The sequence below is a fragment of the Ambystoma mexicanum genome, chromosome 5p, assembly GCF_040938575.1.
Source record: "Ambystoma mexicanum isolate Mex_15411 chromosome 5p, UKY_AmexF1_1, whole genome shotgun sequence".
NCBI classification, from domain to species: Eukaryota; Metazoa; Chordata; class Amphibia; order Caudata; family Ambystomatidae; genus Ambystoma; species Ambystoma mexicanum.
Window position 1 is genome coordinate 663421566 of NC_090930.1, and position 21730 is coordinate 663443295.

Consider the following 21730-nt stretch of genomic DNA (forward strand, 5'->3'; position numbering starts at 1 on the left):
CGCTCATTACAAATGTATTCTGAAGATCCCCGATTTAGACAAAATGTGGAATACATTTTCAACCTACTCTTTGAAAGTGAACTAGCAACTCTATGTTACGGAGTTGCACACATATTGAAACCAGGAACCCACTTTAAAAATATGTCAGGTACGCAATTAATACAAAAAGTGCAAGAAAAAGATGAGGTTTTACAATCAAGCATTACAAATCTGTTAGGAAACATGCGTGGTACAAAAGAGTACTGGTTCCGATGTCACGGAGATGTATGTTGTATGATAAGAAACCTTGGCCCACCCGCTTGGTTTGTTACGTTAAGTTGTGCAGAATATGCAAGGGAAGATTTACATGATTTCCTACGCATATCAAACAAAAACAAAACAAACATAGACATACTAACACCTGGAGAACTTTGCTCTCTAGATCCTGTTAATGTTTCAAGATATTTCCATCATCGTTTCATTGCTATGCTTCATTTTATTTGTAATAAAACTGTTCCTCCCCTCAGAGAAGTTCAACACTTCTTTTGGAGAAAAGAATACCAAGCCAGAGGAGCACCACATATGCACAGGCTTTTATGGATTAAAGATGCTCCTAAATTTGGTCAAGACAGTGATTCCACTGGTTTACAGTTTATCAAAAAATATGTCACTTGTGAAATTCCTTCGAAAGCAACAAATAGTGACCTTCATGCACAAATTGTACAATTTCAAAGACACAAATGTGGCAAATATTTTCATTGCAAATACAAAAACAAAGGGAAATACTACACCAAATGCTGCTCTGGTTTCCCTAGACCAGTTACAGAAACAGGTGAAGTGAACAACTTCATGTTTTCAGTTAGACATAGTGTTAAAGGTAAATCACCTAAGAACACGTATTACATAAAAAGAACAGAAGAATCAAAATATATCAATGATTACAATGCAATCATTACCCTCTTATGGAATGCAAACATAGATGTGCAGTACATTGCAGACAATTCCACTGCAGTTGCACGATATGTTACAGCCTACTTAACAAAAGCAGAAAAAACAGAGCTATAAGACCTCTGGAATGACCTATCATCAGACAAAACACCATCTCAGAAATTGTACACATTAGGCATAAACATGCTCTCTCATAGAGAATGTGGCTCCTATGAAGCTGCAAATCATTTAACCAATACTGCTTTGTATGGAAAATCTTAAAATATAGTATGGCTAAGTCTTGGTCCCGCTAAATCTAGAAAAAGAGTTCTCAAATCATATGAGGACATAGAAACAATAGCCAAAATGATCCCAACAGCCAACCAAGACATTTTGAAAAACAATTTACTAGACACATACTACCCGAACAGGAGCACCACTTTGGAAACCATGTGTCTATACCACATAGCCCAAAACCTCACACAAAAAAATAATATAAAACCCGATGAAAAAAAGGTAGATATAGAGTGACAGATTGTGAAGGCAGCTTAGTGAAACTTACCAAATGAAGCTTAATTAATCATATCAAATTGTCATTAAAAACTCCTCAACAGAAATAACTGTCCCTGCTACAACTTTTTAAACCATGGAGAAAAGAAATAGAGATACTAGAAAACTATGACTCCTATGAAGATGCTTTCAAAGCAAATGAAAGCACTATCACTGATGTAAACTTTACACAGTACAAAACAATGTTGCACAATGAACAGCAACATGAAGAAGAACTCCAGGCCCAACTTGATAAGGACACTCCCGACAGTAGTCAACCTTCTGTAATAGGAAGTCAAGAACCACAGAACCACTGAGAAAGCCACTAATAGCAAATGAGGCAGAATTAGCTATGTCAGAAGTAGAGAACACTGTGTGTCACTATGAAGAAGATACAGAAGACCTAACTGTACTACAATCAAAACTAAACAAAGAGCAGTGCACCATTTTTAAAGAAGTAACAAAAGAAATTGCACATGGTGTACAACATGAAAATAAAGAATGTACCTGCCAAAATTACAAACCTATACTATTATACGTCAGTGGTGAAGCTGGTCCAGGCAAAACATTCTTAATCAAAATCATCAGCAAGTTTCTTCAACAATTGACAAACAACAAACTGTCACCTGTTGTAACTGCCCCTAGAGGTTTAGCTGCCTACAACATAGGCGGTGTCACTTTACACCGGATACTACTACTTCCGGTAGAACACCAAAACAAATTAGAATTTGACAAACTTTCTACAGAAGCTGCAATGGAACTACGCAGAGTGTTCAAACAAATACAATATAGAAGAAGTGAGCATGGTCTCCAACCTAATGTTGGCTTTGATTCACCTCAGATTGCAATAAGTCCTTAAACAAACTACGAAGAGCTCTTTGAGGAAAATACATTATTATTTTCGGAGATCTTCTTCAATTGACACCAGTGAAAGGTGAACCTATTTTGAAAACCTTAGGACACAAACTCTGCCGTAAAACTATTGGCAGTATAGGAAATGTCAACCTTTGGCAACATTTCCAATACAGAGAATTAACAGAAAGCGTGCGCCACTCTGCAGACCTCACTTATGCCAACATTTTAAAAAGTATTAGAGTTGGTGTACTATCTCAAGAAGCACAAGCAATATTAAAAACCTGGCACATCCATGCACTTTATGGCCATAACTCATGTGCTACTGTTCTTATTGAACAATTAATGCACAAAAATGTCAATTGTATGTCCTTAATGCCAACTCTTGCAAGCTGTTCCAAATTCAATGAAACAATGTTGAAAAAAGAAATGCAACCAATAATTGAAATTTGGTCCACAAACTGGACGTACATGGTATGACACTACCCATGTGTGAACAAGCCACAATAAGACTAAATACCTTAGAAAATTCTATCTCCAACACAGCTGGTTTGGAGAAAATATTAAAATTATCCTTAAACTGTAGAGTAATGCTTAAACGTAACCTTGACGTGGAGCAAGGACTAATTACTGGAGCACTGGGTACAGTTGTTGGCTTTCAAACATACCCACGTGACAACAACATTCAGTTTGCCAATATTCTCTTTGACAAACTTTCGGAAGTAAAAAGAATAGGGCTCTCAAAAGCTCAATTCCTTCTCTTCAAAGACATGTATGTACGCAGAGAACAATTTTCTCTGCCTCTAGCATACGCAGTCACCATTCATAAATCACGAGGTCTTACCCTAGACAAAGCATTGATAGATATTGGTAACACAGTGTTTAAAGAAGGCATGAGCTACATAGCACTATCACGCTTACGTACACTTGACGGTCTATTTCTAATCAAATTTGATGCAAGTAAAGTAAACGCTGATATTCCTTGCATTTTAGAATACAATAGACAATGTTCACTATACACCCCCCATCTAAAAACATATCCTGTTCCACAAAAAGGAAAACGTTGTAAAAGAAAACTAATTCAAACATAAATGTAACAGGATCTGACTGCAAATCCTCCAAAGAGAGTAAAATAAGCAAATACTTCATCAGTTACCACAACCAAAGAAGAACCTATTACTCAAAGTAACTCAGGTACTTCTTCAAAGAAGCAACACACACTCTGAAAAAATGACTTGGACACAGAACTATCTGGTCCATTCAGATTTTCAAATATAACTGGTGTAAGTTGCTACGAAAATTTAGCAATGAATATTCTATTTCATTTGCAAAAACAAAGAGGTGATGGCTGGAAGGTTTAGACTTAATCTTAACCACTGGCAATGCTCTGGGCAACCCTCCAGACCACCATTCTTCGCCTGCCAAGCCATTACAGAAGGGAAAAACCATATGCAAATCAGGCTTGGCCCCACCCCAAAAGGGTCCGGCCCGAACTGCTAGGCCACATCCCTTCTGCACGAGACCACAAGCATCCCCAATCATGTTTTCGCCATGTGTCTGGGGTTTCTGTTGGTACTCTTGTTCAGAGGAGAATTGCCTAGCATTTCGGTGCTGGACTGCCCCAAGGCAGGACAAAGACTGATATGTTTGGGATATTTCTTCTCTGTGAAAGATAGTGAGCTAAAGACTCTGGGTAAGTCTCTCGTAACCAGGACTAATGTCTGGCAGAGGGACTCCCAGGACCCCCCTTGTTAATTTGCATATTTAAGTAACTTTGGGTCTCACCCTAAGTTACTAGGGGAATCCAGACGTGGACCCCTTGCTCACTATTCTTAGAGAGGCACAGATCCACCCTACTGATGAGGTCCAACCAGACCGATACATGTGTCTGGGGTTTCTGTTGGTACTCTTGTTCAGAGGAGAATTGCCTAGCATTTCGGTGCTGGACTGCCCCAAGGCAGGACAAAGACTGATATGTTTGGGATATTTCTTCTCTGTGAAAGATAGTGAGCTAAAGACTCTGGGTAAGTCTCTCGTAACCAGGACTAATGTCTGGCAGAGGGACTCCCAGGACCCCCCTTGTTAATTTGCATATTTAAGTAACTTTGGGTCTCACCCTAAGTTACTAGGGGAATCCAGACGTGGACCCCTTGCTCACTATTCTTAGAGAGGCACAGATCCACCCTACTGATGAGGTCCAACCAGACCGAAACATGTGTCTGGGGTTTCTGTTGGTACTCTTGTTCAGAGGAGAATTGCCTAGCATTTCGGTGCTGGACTGCCCCAAGGCAGGACAAAGACTGATATGTTTGGGATATTTCTTCTCTGTGAAAGATAGTGAGCTAAAGACTCTGGGTAAGTCTCTCGTAACCAGGACTAATGTCTGGCAGAGGGACTCCCAGGACCCCCCTTGTTAATTTGCATATTTAAGTAACTTTGGGTCTCACCCTAAGTTACTAGGGGAATCCAGACGTGGACCCCTTGCTCACTATTCTTAGAGAGGCACAGATCCACCCTACTGATGAGGTCCAACCAGACCGAAACATGTGTCTGGGGTTTCTGTTGGTACTCTTGTTCAGAGGAGAATTGCCTAGCATTTCGGTGCTGGACTGCCCCAAGGCAGGACAAAGACTGATATGTTTGGGATATTTCTTCTCTGTGAAAGATAGTGAGCTAAAGACTCTGGGTAAGTCTCTCGTAACCAGGACTAATGTCTGGCAGAGGGACTCCCAGGACCCCCCTTGTTAATTTGCATATTCTATTTCATTTGCCACCAATTGTTGACAACATTTACTTACACAGTACAGACCAATTGTGTTTGCAAATGTTAGTACTTCATAGAAACGCAACAAACAATCCTGACAACACGTATAGTGTTCATGGAATAAGACAAGAATTGGACTACTATGCTGTAATGGTGAAATTCACTATAAACTCACAAGAAGATCCACAAGAATTTCTAATGTACTTACTACAAGTACTGGAAAACAAAAATATACCTATAAAGGAAATCTTCCAGATTTCATACATGGGGAAACATACATGCACTCTCTGCAACAATGTGACACAGGAACAAATCCCTAATGAGCGCTTTGTGTATGTATCTATACCTAATTGCGAATCCGTTCCATTTCAGCAACTTGTACAAAATGCAAACCATGGTAGATTATGTACTACCTACAATTCAGATAATCGCTCCACCTTACTAATACAAACACATAGTAAATACGTAATAATAATGCTTCTACGTTACAATGCAGATGGTACCAAAAACAACTGCAAGCTGACTGAATTCACACATGGTCAAGTAGCACTTGGTAAGAAAACCTTCACAACAATAGGTATAATCTACCACGCAGGAGCCACAACCAACGCAGGTCACTACACTGCATATATAAAAAAGAAATGTGGATGGTTTGAATGTAATGATAGTACCATTACTCTAAAGCAGAGATTACCAGCAAATCTTACAAACGCTTATTTACTCTTCTTAAAACCAAAATTTAATAACTAATCTGTACTTAAACATTAACAAAACTTCAATTAAAAAACTATAAACTGTTAGAATATGCCAACAGGTATCTAACTGCCCCATGATTCTATAACAACCAAACAGATAAATGAATACCACAAAATTATAACAAGAAATAAACAGTTAGAATACGCCAACAGGTATCTAACTTCCCCAGGATTTTGCAACAACCAAACAGATAAATCAATACCACTAAATTATAACAAAAAATAGACAGTTAGAATACGCCAACAGGTATCTAACTGCTCCAAAAATCTGCAACAAGCCAAAAGACAGAACAATAGCCAGAAACAACAAGTGAACACTGAAAACAAACAAGCAAATAGACTGTAGCATAACAGAAAAAGTTTTTTTTTTAATCTGACATGGATTTTTTTTTCCCAAAGACCCAATGATTTGAAAAACAATCACAGAAACTGAGCAAACTGCACACTACACTGGTTTGTAAACTACTAAATATGAGGGTCGAAAAAAAGCTGAAATGTCTCTTATGCAGTAAGTCTTTATAAAATACATACACTAACATCCTCTTTTCTTTTATCACAGAAATTGAAAAAGAATATGTGCTCCAGCAACCCAACTCATGAAAAAAATATATCCCATCTCAAAAAATCAAGCAGTAAGTATATTCTAATAGAACGCATAAATACTGCTGCATAACAGAACCACTGAAGCAAACATCTAACCATACATCACAATACAAAAAGTTTACTTCCATGGATATGTTATACTGCAGTGCTTGTTAACAAACTCTACAATCTTAATGACATGACGTAGCCAAACTTCACATACAAACTATACAAATCAAAGAGTACACAAACTGTAGATTTTCAAATATTTGATAGATATTTGATTCTGTGGGTCTGATCTATGGGTGTGATATGCTGTGGTGGTTGTGGCCAGGGCCTAGAGTCTTGGGTGAATGGCCAGCTGCTTCTTAGCGGTAGGTGTGGTGATTGAGAGATCAGGAGTATGTGTTCGTTCTGGCAGGATTTATCCAGACCGAAAGTGGCTGTGTTAGGCCTGAGGAGAACGCCTGGCTGGGGGGTGTGTAAACAGCAGTGTTTACTTAGAATGATGGGGAATGTGCGGAAGATGTTGGTATGAGAACAGTTATACCAAATGGTGTCATAGTATCTCTTTGTTCTAGTTGAGTGGTGGTGTAAAGAAGAGAGTAAGCGTGGTGGTGTGATATGATGGGTTATATGCTCTTTCAAACGTTCCCTGCATTCCAAAAAACCTTTCCTGCACTCATCCAAGGAGAGCAAAGTTATAAGCCACCCATGGTGTCTTATAACTTTAGTGCATATAACTTCGGTCTTGGGTGCATGGCCTTTGGCCATGCACCCAAGACTCTAGGCCCTGGCCACAACCACCACAGCATATCACACCCATGGAATCAAACATTTTAACTGTGGCATATGGGCAATTGTTATGTCCGCGGACACCGCACGTGTCCTTAGAACAGTTTCAACTTGCCTGCGGATAGTACGGACGGGAATACTGTCTTTAGGACACCCCTCATTTTCACTAATTACGGACATCCTGGACAGCGCGGGCATGGCGAATACATCAATAGCATCTGCCACCTAAACAAATACAGTATTTGACCCATCTCTTACTCCCCAAACCTCCCCAAGCACTCTTGCACACCAAAACACTCCCCAAAACTGCATTTTGCCTCTGTTCACCGCCGCGCCGTCAGCGGATCCAAGTAGGCGGGCGCATCGGAACAATCTGACACACTTCACGCTCTTCACCATCCAATCAGCGAATGCGTCACATGTCCGTGGACATGACGCGAGCCGATTAGCCAATCGGTGTCCTGCCCACGGAGCGAACAGGGAAGTGTGTCCGCGGAGCAGACATAGATATCACAAATTTATTTAGACCTACTTTTTGATCATTTAAAAAAAAACTACTGGACGGATTTTCACCAAAATAAAAGCACGCTTTCGGGACCAAGCCGCTGCTCCTGCCACAAATTTGGTGAAAATCCGTCCAGCGGTTTGGGCTGTAGACATGCGCAAAGTTATTTCTCCATTCAGTCTAGTAAGCTTTGGGACCCCCCTATAACTTTGCCCCCCCTAGACCAATCCTCACCAAACTTTGCAAAATAATTCATAGTCGGTCATATACTTTTTTTTTTGCAAAGTTTGGTGAGGATTCGTCCAGGGAGAGCGAAGTTATAAGCCACCCAAAAAGTGCTCGTCCTACGGGATAAGCAACTTAACCATAACTACACAGCCACTACCGTGGCTGCGTAATATCAATGGATTAAAACACAGCATTATTCTCTTTTATTATTCAGAGAATCGGTCATGTTTGTACTTCTCTCACACCCTTCTGACGGCCATCTACTGAGCTGTCTGTAGTGTAGAAGTATGGTGGTGAAGGCAGAATAAAACATGAGTTCCCCCACTATCATGGCTCTGACTTATATGTGGCTGCATAGAAGAAGGTAGTTTTAAAAATGAGGAAACATATGAAACACTAAAAATATCAGGATTTCTGCCACCCACCTACTTCTTCCTCCATGACTTCCTCCCTCTCCGCACACATTCCCAAAAGGAATTAATGCCTGGCACCCTGCCAACATTCCAAACCTCCCTCATATGGCTTCCTGCTGCCTCCTGTAGCCCAGAGAGGAAAGGTAACACTTGCTATCTTTTCACCCTCTCAACGTCCCTCGGGTCTCCCAAATTCCACTAAGGGATAGCAATGGACCCAGGAGCCTTTGAGAGGCAGCTACAATGCTGACATTAAGAAAGGCCATGCTTAACTGCATACCTCTAGCAGCTGTTATCTATATTGACTGCTTGAGTGGGTATGTTTATTCATCAGACTTCTCTCGCCAGCGGTTTCCCAGAACAGGATCACACTCGGCAGTTGGCCTCTCAATGTCAGGGTCCTGCTGCACCGAAATTCCACAGGCTCTGTTACTGCGCTCCGCCTCTCTGCTCTCATGCACCCTCTGGGACAGAAAATGCCATATTCCTCTGCTGAGACTTCACACCAGTGGAATATGTGCTTCATTGACATAATAATAGGGGGGCAGGGAATTTAGATAATGAATAAGTAAATGTGTCTTCTTCAGCAAGTCATACAAGACCAAAGATGTTAAAAACAACGGGTTTGATCATGGAGCTTTGAGGCACCCCCCTTTCACTCCTTAGCTTTGCTGGAGGCAACTGCCTGGATGGACATCAGATCCGTTATCTATGGGTGAAGTGACTAATAGCAAAACTCCCAGCCCAGCACCATCAACCTCTGTTAGAAGAGAAAACAATATGTTAAAGTTGACCATGTAGAAGGACCCTTAGAGGCGAAGGAGGAGCATCAGAGAAGACATGCTGGAGCTAGATCCATGTAAGACATTATCCCATGCTTCAATCAAGTCAGTTTCAGTGCCATGAAGAGGTTTATATACAGGTAGGATGGGATCAAGAATCTGGAGAAGGTTAAGGTGGGACTGCAAACTTTCTCACAACTATGCTTTCCAAAAGCCTTGGCCAATGGGCCAAATATTGGGAAGGATCTAAATCTTTTACTGGCAAGTTCTTGCTGAGTCCTATCCTGAATGTAGCAGTGTGCTACTTCTTCATAAGGGAATAGTTTAAGTTGTACTGTGCTTTCATGGCTCAAAGTTGGGTGAGGCTGGCTGCTGATTCGCCATTTGTAAAGTAAAAGGGGGCCTCCATTTGTAGGCACCATTGATCTTATCAATCAGTAAGAGGATGCTGTGTGTGTTATTCCTGGTCTCATTCACATACACCAACTTGTACTGACAAACATAAACCATGTTACAGACAAGCAGCGAAAGGAGGGCCTCCCAACAATTCACCAAATGTATGTGGGTTTTGAATGTACTAGTTCTCTAAGGAATCCTGCAGGTGTCTGCATCCTTTGGTGGCCCATATGTTTAGGACTACAACGCCCATCAGCCCTTCCCAGCATAGTGAATGGTGAGGGATAATGAGACTTCATGTCCAAACATTGTGGGATCTTTAAAAACAATATTTGAATGTCATGCATTGCAAACATGCACTAGGTATGAGCATTTGAATATTAGACCAATAAACTTCACACATATGGGTATGCCGGGAGTATAACTGTTCTGCAATTACACCTCTACCATTACTTACTTACTTACATGTGCTTTCTGTAAAATTCCTGATTCCACAATATTCTGAACACCATCTTCAACGCCAAAGGAAATTTCTCAATTCCTGTATTTGCCCTAACGTGCAGTGACTAACTGCACAACATATCCCTGCAAGGGAGGTGCAAACGCATTCCATAAAGGCACAATACTCTTCCCCCCACCCTCCTTTATATTGCCTCAAAGCTCCACACTATGCTATGCCACATAGATAAGGAGCTCTATCGTCCGGCGATGAGGACATATTTAAACCCAGGAAAGTAATCTCTCTGGGAGGAGGTGTTTCTTCTGACTGCGCATATTTCACCAAAGAGAATGTCCCAATTGATTTCCAGAAGGCCAGGCGCTTGGCACATTGACAGACTGGCGATTTAACTGTTCCTGGTTGGCTTGTAGTACGGTACTGGGTGGCTTTTAAAATGGCAGTTTACCTTCTGGGTCAGATTATAATTATAGTTAGTTATTCGGAAATCTCGTCATGTTCAACCAATTAGTGACACTTAGGGCATATTTTACAGAATTTTGTGTGTGCTGAAAAGTGACTGCGCACTGTTCACCATGCAACACTCCTTTTGTTGATTCATGGAACAGGCTTTGCATGCATTTTCTTGACCTTGCGGGGACTTTGCGCAGGTTCGTCATGTCTTTGCGTCCAGTCGGGCACTCTGCGCGAGACTCCATGCAAAGTGTGGGACGGGCTTATGCAAGGAAATAAATAGGAGGCGCAACATGCATATTCCCCATTTCCTACGCAGAATGAGGAAGAACAAGGACTTACGTGGGCGTGTCGAGGGACGGGATACGCAAATGAATCGCACGCCCAGCAACGCACATATTCATGATTCTGACCGTGGATGTCACGTCGGGTGAAGTAGCACGCACACCTTGCGATCTTGCTGCCACATGAAAGAACCGGCAAAGTCCCAATTGCATGGGAACAACGCACAAAGGTAAGGTACAGTCACAAATGTAGGGGTGGTGGCATGCAGTTTGAGGTGCCGATTCAAGTTAGGGGTGCTTGTATGCAGATTTGCGGTGTGCAGCCATCATTTACAGTGTTTTGCACGCAGATTTACCGGGGGCCGACTTGAGTTACGTGACATGTAATGCATTTTATCAGGGTGCAGTTAGGCGTTACAGAGGACCATACATAGTTTATTTATTTATTTATTTCATTTAAATAGCGCACAGACAACCTTGAGGCATTGAGTCAGGTAACAAACATATATTGGGTACATTTACATAATGATAATATGTTTGCAATACATACAGGCCAAAGTCATGCAAGATAATATACAGTACAGTGGTGTTTTGAGGTCATAGTAGTGTCACTGGGGTGATGATTTGATTGCGGGGGGACGGCCCACAGTATTGACGGGGTGCATGATGGCAGAGAGGCAGACTGCGCAAAAGTTTATTATATATGTGGCTGGATCTGCTTTGCGTGGACGTTCTGGGCACTACTTACCCCTAGGGTTACTTTGCGGTTGATATTCCATGAATACGTGGAAGGTGCATAGCATGCTTTCACGTGCAGGTACGGGCAAGTGGTTTTATGCGCAGAGTACTTTGCAGGACCTATCTGCTTTTCCTATGACTCGGGCCCTTAGTGGAGCAAACACAACTGTGATCGGATAGTGGTAAATGAAACATGACTGTGAATACACATTCACGTTCGTGATGTTTCAATCATTCCCCTTTTCTATTTCTTTCTGCTATTGTGATTGGCTGAAATGTGGCCATTCTGTGTATGCTTTCGGTGCTAGTGGTTGCCCCAGCTACCGTTTTAATGAAAAGAGTCCGTGTTTGTTAACAGAAAATTGTTGAGCTCTACACTTTTGGTTTGTTAAGTATGCCTCTTTTGTGCTAATTACTTTATGCTGATGTAAACTTTGTTGCTGCTCATTAGTCATGGCATAGCATTTGACAATTGAGGATAACCTTTACACATGAGAGTCAAAGTGTATATGTTTTGCCAATGCATGTTTATTTGGAACATGGCTGGATCAGTTGTTGGGCGACTGGGACTTCACATGCATTATAAAACAACCCCAGGGCTCCTCGTACCTGAAGACAATTTGCACATTTTTACAGAACACAAGTACAACACCAGTCTCCACTGTAAAGGGATCAAGGCAAAGACAATGGGTATTTGACTTCACAGGGATACCATAGAAGGCTGGGATGGAAAACAAAGGTGGGTTGTTCGTTCATTACCCTGTTGTTGGTTCTGCAGAACTGACAGAGCGTTCCATAGGCTGGGTCATTGCTGCATAGGTCGCTTGACTGTAGCTCAGATGTTATGCTCTCCGACTGGCTATCCAATCCCTTTTGGTCCAGTAGCAACCAAACAAAAACAGGACAGAATGTGATTGGCGGCTCGGATGGTCAATTATCAATTCAGAATCTTCTTCTTAATGTAATGATCTCGCATCAGTCCATAACGTGTTTTCATCTTTGGTATACACATAATGCTGCCCCAGAGGGGTATGCTTTTGTGAACCCTAAAAGGTCTGCAGATGCAAGCACAACAGATTCAGAGTTTATTTATTTATTTTTTTTAGAAAAAAGACACAGATGTGCTCAGGGAGAAATGTACCAATGTTGGGCATAGCCCAGGGAGTGGGGGACATTAGTATTTTCTATAAACATGACGTGCTGGATGTTTTCAAGCAGAAGTGAGGTAGACTGCCCAGAACATCTGGACTATGCTTCTTCCTGTCACTCCATGTCTCCATGCACCATGGCGTTCCAAAGAGTCCCTATGTTTAGACTCAAAATGGCCTTTGCTGCAGATGTCATTGCTCTCCTCTTAATGCATGCAGTACAGCAGGGTGACATATGCTAACTGTGTGGAACACACTGCAAACCCTGAACCGAAATCTTTGTGTCGATTAAACATTGACGTGAGCTACAATGCAAAACACCCACAACACACACACACTACACACACAGCACACACATACACCACACACAAACCGCACACACAGGGAATTATAGAGAATCTTCACTGAGCTATGCTCCACATATCATTATGAAGGTCAAAAGAATATCGTAGCTAAGAAAAAGGTGTAGCTTTTATCTTCCCATTTACTAAATTTCATTCTTAAAAGGGGAAAGGGAGAACACGTTATAAAACTGCATTGGGCGAGTCATATCGTTTGCGACTTAAACCTTTGCCTGGCATTTCATAAAGAAAGTGTAAGAACCAGCTCAGATCAACTAAAACTCTATCAAGAGGACTCACACGCTGATTCCAACCAAGCAACAAAAACACCAACAGGAAGCTAAGAAATAGAAATGAATCCAATGTGCGCCATTTGCCATGAGGCTTGTAGAATCTGCTCGAGGTCATGAAGTATGTACTCCTGTGAAGTTAGTACGAACCTGACCTGATTTGACATGAGCCAAAAGGGACAGACTGGCTAGAAACATGTCAAATCCATTCAAGCTTATCCAGCAAATTTTCTAGTGACTTTACTACTAACTTGAGCAGATTAAATATTATTGGAGCCAATATACAGGCACAGAGGTCTCTGTGCCCTCTCTGCATTGCAAGTGATACAGGATGGAATTAATGTCCCTTTTCTATCATTGTCTTTAATAACCAGTATTGCCACGTAGATTTTCAAAGCACATAAAGAGAGCTTTGAGTAGTGTTGACCCAATAAATACTGTTTTCAAGTGGTTTGAATCCCGATCGAGATCTTTTGGTTGAATCATTGTGAGGTGCAGCTCCAAGTACTTTGAATCAATTGATTCGGAACTGATGGCTCCCATTTCCCTTTCAATCGAGTGCCTGGAATTAAGTGTGTGGCATTTTGGAATCATCATGGATAATGTTTATATGTGTCTATCCTTTTTATTTTGTCTGCATTTAGTTTGCCTTTGTTTTTATAGTTTGTAAATGTTGTAATTTATCTTGATCTTTGAAGTGTCACTTGGATGACAGTGATCCACTCATTTATTGTACTGGGATTTGTGTTCAGCGCTTGCTCTATGCAGAGGGTTTCTGAGCACCTTAAAAGGTTCAAAGGTTTAAACGTTGGGAAGTGAAACTAAAGTTATAAAATACTTTCAGTATATGATTGGGAGATTATGATAGACACGTGGCAACGGGGGGGGGGGGTTTGGATAGAGGGGCAGGGTTATGTGTGGCGAAATTGTATATTTTTCGGCTCTTTCTGAAAGTAGGGATGTAGGGTGCAGTGCAGATGTGAAGAGGTAGGGTGTTCGTTCCATGCTCTTGGTGCCGACTGGGTAAATACTTGTTTTTGTATGCATGTTAATTTGCAGAATGGAATGAGTAGGATATGCTGGCTTGTTTGCCTAGTGTTTATGTGAGGGATTGATTTGAGTTTGTCATGAATGTAAGATACGGATTTGTGGTGGATGGCTTTGAAAATGTTGCAGAGTCCTTTGAAGACAATTCTCTGGGGTATGGGGAGCCAGTGGAGCTGGCCAAGAGCTGAGGTGATATGTGCACCTGCAGGGGAGCAAGTGTGCTGTTGGGGAGTCCATTAAGAAGAGCATTGCCATAGTCCAGATTGGATCGAACCAGACTGTAGTTCAGAAGTCACCAAGGAGAAGGATGTGTATGATCTTTCATAGGAGGTGTAGTTGTTGGTTGCATGTTTTGCTGACAACAGATATATGGTGTGTAAAGGAAAGAGGGGGATAGCACATGAGAGTTTCATCCTGTGGGCTAGGATGTCAAGTAGAATAGTATGTTCAATGGTGTCAAAAGCTGCAGAGGTCAAGGAGTAATGAGTAGTGCTGTGTGTTCTTTATCAGTGATGTTGTGGAGCTCATCAAGGATGTGAAGTGTGGCAGTATTGGTGACGTTGGGTAGTGACAATGCTTTCAATGATCCTGGCAAGATATGGCAGGATAGTGATGAAACAGTCATTTTCAGGGAGCGTGGGTTCAGGATGGGTGAGATTTGTCCAGTTTTTTGGGTGCAGAGGGGATAGTGCCATGTGAGAAACAGGAGTTGATGATGTTGAGCCAGTGGGGATGGAGGGTGGCAATTAAATTGTATGTGGGTTGAGGTGGGCATGCACCATGTAGAAAGTGTGCAGGTTTTGTTTTGTCGATGGGTTGGAAAGTGTCCCATGTGTTGATATGCTTGGGAGCATGGGGTGGGAGTAGGAGAGCAAAGGAGAGGGCTTGGCAGGTGTGGTTTTTTGGAGTTGAAATAGTCCATGCGAGAGTTGCAAACTGCAGCTGATTGGGGTGTGGACCGTGTAGATGGTAGTTTAGAGAGGGATTTGACAATGTGAATAGCTTCTGTGCAGGATTTGTGGTGGACTGGAGTTCTTGGAGGTAATGGGTGGCTGTTTATATTACGTATAGCTGTTTTATATTTGTTGTAGCATTGTGTGAGTGGATTTCTGATGGCAGGGCATGGGTTCTTTTGCCACACCTAGGCATCTGGATTTCTGCTTGATAGAGTGGAGGGAACATTTGAACCATGGTTAGTGGCGGCGGCTAAGGGTTTTTCAATTTTGAGGGGGGTCATTTTGTCGAATGCTTGTGTGGTGATGTAATTGTTGAGGAGAATGGAGGAATGCGATTTTGGGAAGTCAGGGTGGTATGAATGGTGCTAAAGCTGTATTTGAAATTTGTTTGATTTGTCTGGATGAGAGTGAGGGGTGTGTGTGGCAGGTGGGGCATCATCCATGGTAGAGTGAGCATGAAGGTATTGCAAAGTGGTCTGACCACGATACAGATATTCAATTTTCCACAGAGGCATGATTTTAGCTTGAAATCAAAAAGGTCTAGGGTGTTGCCAGCTGTGTGTGTGTCTAGATGATGAGTTGGGTATGGTCAGAGAGGTTAAGGGGAGCGGGGTTGCTGTTTAGCATGGGGTGTTGTTGGGACGGGAACTACCAGGGTTGAAGATGACAAGGTAGATATTGATGGAGGGGGAAGCTATGGTTGTTAGATGTGAAGTCAAGTCAATCCAGTCAGCATGGAAATTGGGATTGTGTGTTGTGGTCAGTAAATGAGGTGGAGAAAGGTGGGACGTGGGTGTGATGGAGGGCAGCAAGTGGAAGCAAGGGCTTCAAAAGATATGCATGGGGGTGTGATTGCTAAGTGTGAGAGCATCTTTATATGATGCAACTCCACCACCTATGAGGCCAGTAATGGGAATACCCTTAACACAGCGTTTATTAACTCGCATGTATAAGTGGCAGCAAAAAATATTAAACAAGTAGGGTCTAAATTAAACCAAACATTGTCTAGATGAGTAACATCCAGAATGCAGAGAGTTTTTTGGGACAGTTTAACTAAAGAAAAGAAAGTGGCTCTTAGGAAGTTAAAGAGTGTTTAAAAAAAGAAAATGTTCTTCATTGTGAGTGTTGGGGCATCTAGTAAGGATCAGAGCCACATGATCCACGGGTCCACTGTAAAGTCTGGATTGGGCTCTCACAATTGCCATCCATATATTGCTCTCTCTTCATGGGTTCTGCTGCTGCAGATCTCTCGCTCTTCCCCTGAGTTTCGCCACACATCTTGCTCTTCCATCCCACCATTCCTACTGTTATCTTTGGGTTAACCACCTCCTCTTTTCCACTTTTGATCTCCAATCTCCCTTCTGGTGTAAAATCATACATCTCTTCCTTTATAATATTCGATTGATCCTCTACATATCTTCTCCTCCCCTAGACCTTTGATGTTCCTCCTTTCACCCTCTTTGGTTGTTTTACCACCCACTCCTTCATCATTTTATTGTTATACAGCATGTCCCATTTACTTCTTTCTATTACCACCTCCTTCCCCTTCCTGATATTTCTCCCCACCTCCAACTCTTTCACCACCTCTGTCTCTTTTCTCTAACTCCAGTGTTATCCTTATCCACCTCTCATCAGTGTTTTCTTGCGCCAGCACTCTATTTCCTTTACCACTTTCTTCACCCTTTTGGGCACCTAGCATACAATAATGCATGTTCTCCAATTCTCTTCCAACTGTCCCAGCTTCTTCACCCATTTGGGCACATTTTTTGATATCTTTGGGAACCTCTCTTTCAATGGTTAAAAGTCTTCTAGTCTCTTCTAAATCTCCCTTTTTCTTCAATCTATTTCAAACATTCTAAATTCCACTTAGCTGGTTTGTCTTTCTCAAAACCTTCTGGGGTTGTATCAAATAGGTCCTTTGGGTAAATCTCCTGCCAAGCTTCTGAACATTTCCAAATCCTTATGGGGCTTGCTCCTCCCAGCCCTCTAGGTCACTCAATTCACTAACTCAAGGGTCTGACAATCCCAGGCCTCTCCGGCCTCTCCAGCAACCTCCTCTCTCTTTCTTATTCAAGCATTCTGGGTCTCTTTTCTACCATACTTCTGCCCCCCCATGTTCCAGTTGCTGTCCTCCATTTTCCTGTCTCCAGCTCTTTCTTCACTTCCGCAGACAGTTCACATTGAGCTCTTCCCCTTAACTCTACCACCAACTGACTGAGCCCTTGTTTTTAATAGGGCTTTGGATGCACCTTCCAGCCTCTCTCTGATGTAAAGGGACTGGGATGTGAATTCGCTTTTGGGATCTAGCCCTGACAGATGGCTTCAGGCCTGATGTGCAAATTGGAATTGGCTTGTCCGTCTCCTTGTCCAGTTATCTTTCTGCCTGCCACAAGCTGTCCCTGCCTTCCATCATCTCTCTGGAATAAGGAAACTCAGGGGTGCAGGCTTGGAATGGCTGTTCTCTGAGCCTGGGTGGGTCATTAGTCTCCAAGATCGGCGTCTGCCATATTGGAGTTCCCAACTCCCTATGGGACAGACTAGTTGGTCCCACCAGAGAATGGCTTCCATTTCTGAGGTGGGGTTTAGGACTGGCGAGACTGAGCTTTTGGGTGGTCCTCACTCTGGTTGCCACACTCTGGCCCTCCCCTTGGGGTGGTCTCCATTAGCCTATCTGTTCCCAACTTTATGATATTGGACACCTTTTGTGAGTTCTGGATGACTTACTCTCAGATTTCCTGGCCTATGTCAGGTTCTCCTCTATCTCTTGGTAGATTAAGGGGTGGTTTACAAATGGAGCCAGGCATGCAGGCACTGATGGCTCCATGTGACCCCTGATACTCAAGTCCTTCCAAGGGACAGGGACATCCAATGTTGCATGGTGGTGGGCCCATGCCCTCCATGTGTGTTATGATGGGGTTATTCAGGGGATTTTCCATGGGTCTAGTATCATGCTGCTTGTGGATGCCACTAACTTACTTGGTGACCTCATTATCTACCAATGGGATCAGGAAGGATGCTTTACATGCCTACTCCCTTCTAGCCCTCACCTAGAGGGGTAGTCAAAATAACCGCTCTTTTTGTCACACTCTGGCTCTGCCGTTGGGGTTACTGCCCTTAGCCTATCTGTTCGCACATGTATGAGACTGGAGACCTTTTGTGAAGACTGGCTGACTGCCTCTTGGTTTTTCTTGTGTAGTTCAGGGCCCACTCTTTCTCTTGGTAGATATAAGAGTTAGTTCTGCACCTTTGCAAGATGACTCAAGTTTGCATGGTCAGGAAACTATGCAGGATTGCTGCTTTTCAAATTGCTTAAAGGGGCAGGAGTATTTATTGTTTCATTGTGATGACCACTTACCATCCACAAATGCCTTAATGCCAGTAAAACTGAGATTCTCCTCATCGGCATACCTGTTCCCTCCTTTACTGTCGCTCTCTGGCCGGCCTCTCTTGGCCCTATTCCTGCTCCCACCTGTGAGGCTAAAAACCTTGGTGTCATCTTCGACTACACACTCTCCTTCTCTCCTCACATCTCTGTCATCTCTAAGAAGTCACACTACCAGCTGCACCTCCTAATAGGTATTCTTCCTTTCCTCTTGTTCCCTCAGAAGCTCACTGTCTCCAGAACTCTGGTTCTCTCTTGGCTGGACTACTGCAACAGCCTCTTTCTAAATCTGCCTGCTTCTACTCTCCGTTCTCTGCAACTCATCCAGAACAGGACTGCAAGTCTTGTCCTTGGCCTCAATCCCAGGGATCACATCTCTCCAGGACTGAAATCTCTGTACTGACTCCCAGTGGCTGCAAGGATTAAGTTCAATACCTTCAACTCTCTCTTACTAAATATCTACCTTCTCGAGCTCTTCGCTCATCCGCCTCCAACTCCCTCAGGGTCATTCGCTCCTCCAAGCAACAAGTTGGTGGTCGATCTCTATCTTCAGGTGGGGCCTCCCTCTGGAACAGCCCCCCTGCTTCCCTGAAACTTGAGGAGAACCATCTCTGGTTCCAGAAACACCTCAATACCTTCCTCTTTGCTTCTGCTTTCTCTCCTCCTCTCCCTTGCTGAACTCCTGACTGAAACTGCACTGGTCACCTGGCTACCCTCTGTTTTCGGGCCCAGGTCCCCTCTCATGCCATTTGCACACCTGCACTGCCCCCTGAGCAATCCCTACACTTGGGGGCTGTTTCTCTATCCCTACAGTCCCCTACCAGCTCTTGACACTTGATGTCTGCACTTACCCCTGTACTTGCCACGAGCTGGCTACACTTTTTACCTATTGTTTTATTTATTTCATTTATATTTTTTACTGTTGCTCCTATGTATTGCACTGCCCCCAGTGCCCCCCACACTTTTCCCCTTCCCTCCTACCCTGCACTTGCGCAATCTCAATGTTACCTTTCCTAGTCGGATCGTTGTCTTTGTCGGCACTCTGTTCCCCCTCCCTTGCCTCGTCACACCTTGAAACACTTGTGTATAGGTGCGTTATAAATTCCATATCATATCCTCCCCATGCCACCACAGGTCAGCATCACAGGCTTACGGCATTCTTCAGCCCCTTGGTAACTCCACATCCACCAATGCTGTCAGGCAGGGGACTTCATGACATGCCTCCCCCTTCCATCAAGCTATCCCCTGGGAGGTGGTTTTTGCCCCCTAGGTCTCATTCCCTAAGATATCCCTAATGGGAGTGGGCTTTTCTACACCCAGGTCCAATGGCCTTTTCCTCCTCTGCCCACTCTCCCTCTCCAACCATTGTCTTTTCCATCTCTTCCAATATTCTTTTGATGGGTTATTGTATCAACTCTCAGTGTGTGTTTGCCATGGAAATTCTTAGGACATTTTTGGACTTTTCATGTGTCAGGCTGATCTTATTCCAAATACTGTGTACGGCTCTTCAAGGAACAACGTCTAATGTTTCACAGTCAAATCACATTTTGTAAAGTGGGCTTCTTTTCTAATATCTCAGGATGGGTCCACCATTGGCAATGCTTCCCTTTGACTATCATTCACAAAGAAGTTATTGCTAACCAGCTCCTTAATAGCTTCCCAGCAGACAGAGTTCCCAAATGACTTGGGTTCCAGCAACCTGAGATTCTCTCCTGGATTTGGGTTAGAGGGCCTGACCTCCCTGGCCAACTGTGAGGGATGAAAGCAATGCCTCCTGATGCTGTCCTGGATGACGTTCCCTAGGAAAACTTTAAGTATTTAACTTTCCTAACCGTAGATGAGGACAGAGATACATTGGTCTCCCTCACTGTTGACCAGGTGTCCAATGGCAGGCTTGTTGATGCCAATGCTGTTCTCTTGCCGCACTTGTCTATGTCTGATGCTTGAACTCTACGCTACTTCTATGGGGCTGTGTGAGCTGACATTTGTAGCATAGCCTCCATTCAGAGCATTCTGGTGCTTCCGTTACTCTAAGGGTTTTCCTCGTGCTCCATGGCCACCCTATGCCATTGTTCAAGTTCTTTACCTAGGCCATTGAAGGCTAACATGGCAGATCCAGTGGTAATGACAGTGGGCCTCATTCCGAGTACGGCGCTAACCAATGGCGCTATTAACGCCTTGGTTGACGCCGTACCCGGACCGGCAGCGCCTTGGTGGATGGCGGAATTACCGCCCCATTCCAAGGTTGGCGGGGCGGTAATTCCCCATTCACCAAGGCTCTTCCCCATTCCCAAATGAGCCCCCATAGGGCTCAATGGGAATGGGGAAGATGCAAATAACGGTGACCGTTCATTACGGTCACCGTTATTGGCTTGAAGGCCCCTTTGCGCCCTCGACTTTAACACCTGCTCAAAGCAGGCGTTAAGGGCGAGGCGCAAAGGGAACTCGGAGTATGGCGGTAAGGGATCACCGCCACCGGTCTCGTTACCGGTGGCCGCTATCCCTTACCGCCATACTCGGAATGAGGCCCAGTGTTGGAGCACCTCCCAGGCTTCACATTGTGGGTGCTGCTTGCAGAGTGTATCCAGGTCTTGCATTGGTGTCCTAGCAGTTCAGCTTAATAATCTTTACCTTCTGATATCTTGTGTTTACTGGGATCTCAGTCTTCTTTGGAGAACCACGGATTCCCACAGTTAAACCAACCAATGATCTCCACTTAATGGATATTGAGGGGCTTTCGTGAAAAGTTCAGCAGTAATGCCTCCAATATTCCAGGGTAATTGGTGGGGGCAATAGCACAGGCCATGATTGGGTGAGGTCTGAATCTGGATGGATGGTGGTGACAGGGCCACACAACAATCAGCTGCCAATTCCACATGCACATCAATCTCTGTCAAGGCTTCATCGCTCCCTGGTATGTAAAAATTGTAAGCTGAAAAATGTCATATGTGGAATTTGCCGGGAAGCCTTTGATGGGGATCCAAGATTTGGAATTCAGGCAGGTGAAGTGTAGTCCTAAAATCAGGTCAGTCTTTTCTCTTGGCTTCCAGGACTCATCTCCACCGGTCTCATATAATTATATTTTCTGGTGATTGGTCAGGACAAGG

The 21730-nt window shown here is 43.4% G+C and overlaps 1 protein-coding gene across 2 annotated transcripts in view; it reads right to left on the reverse strand.

The window, feature by feature from the left end:
- Positions 1-21730, reverse strand: part of LOC138481120 (glycine receptor subunit alpha-4) — a 1152059-nt gene that overhangs the window by 194680 nt on the left and 935649 nt on the right. The window contains exon 9 of one of the 2 annotated variants that reach the window (XM_069613038.1): positions 12219-12329. The exons of the other annotated variant lie outside the window; for it this stretch is intronic. Coding sequence (XP_069469139.1) covers positions 12219-12329 — 111 coding nt within the window. The remainder of the gene's footprint in view (positions 1-12218; positions 12330-21730) is intronic. 2 annotated transcript variants of the gene reach the window in all.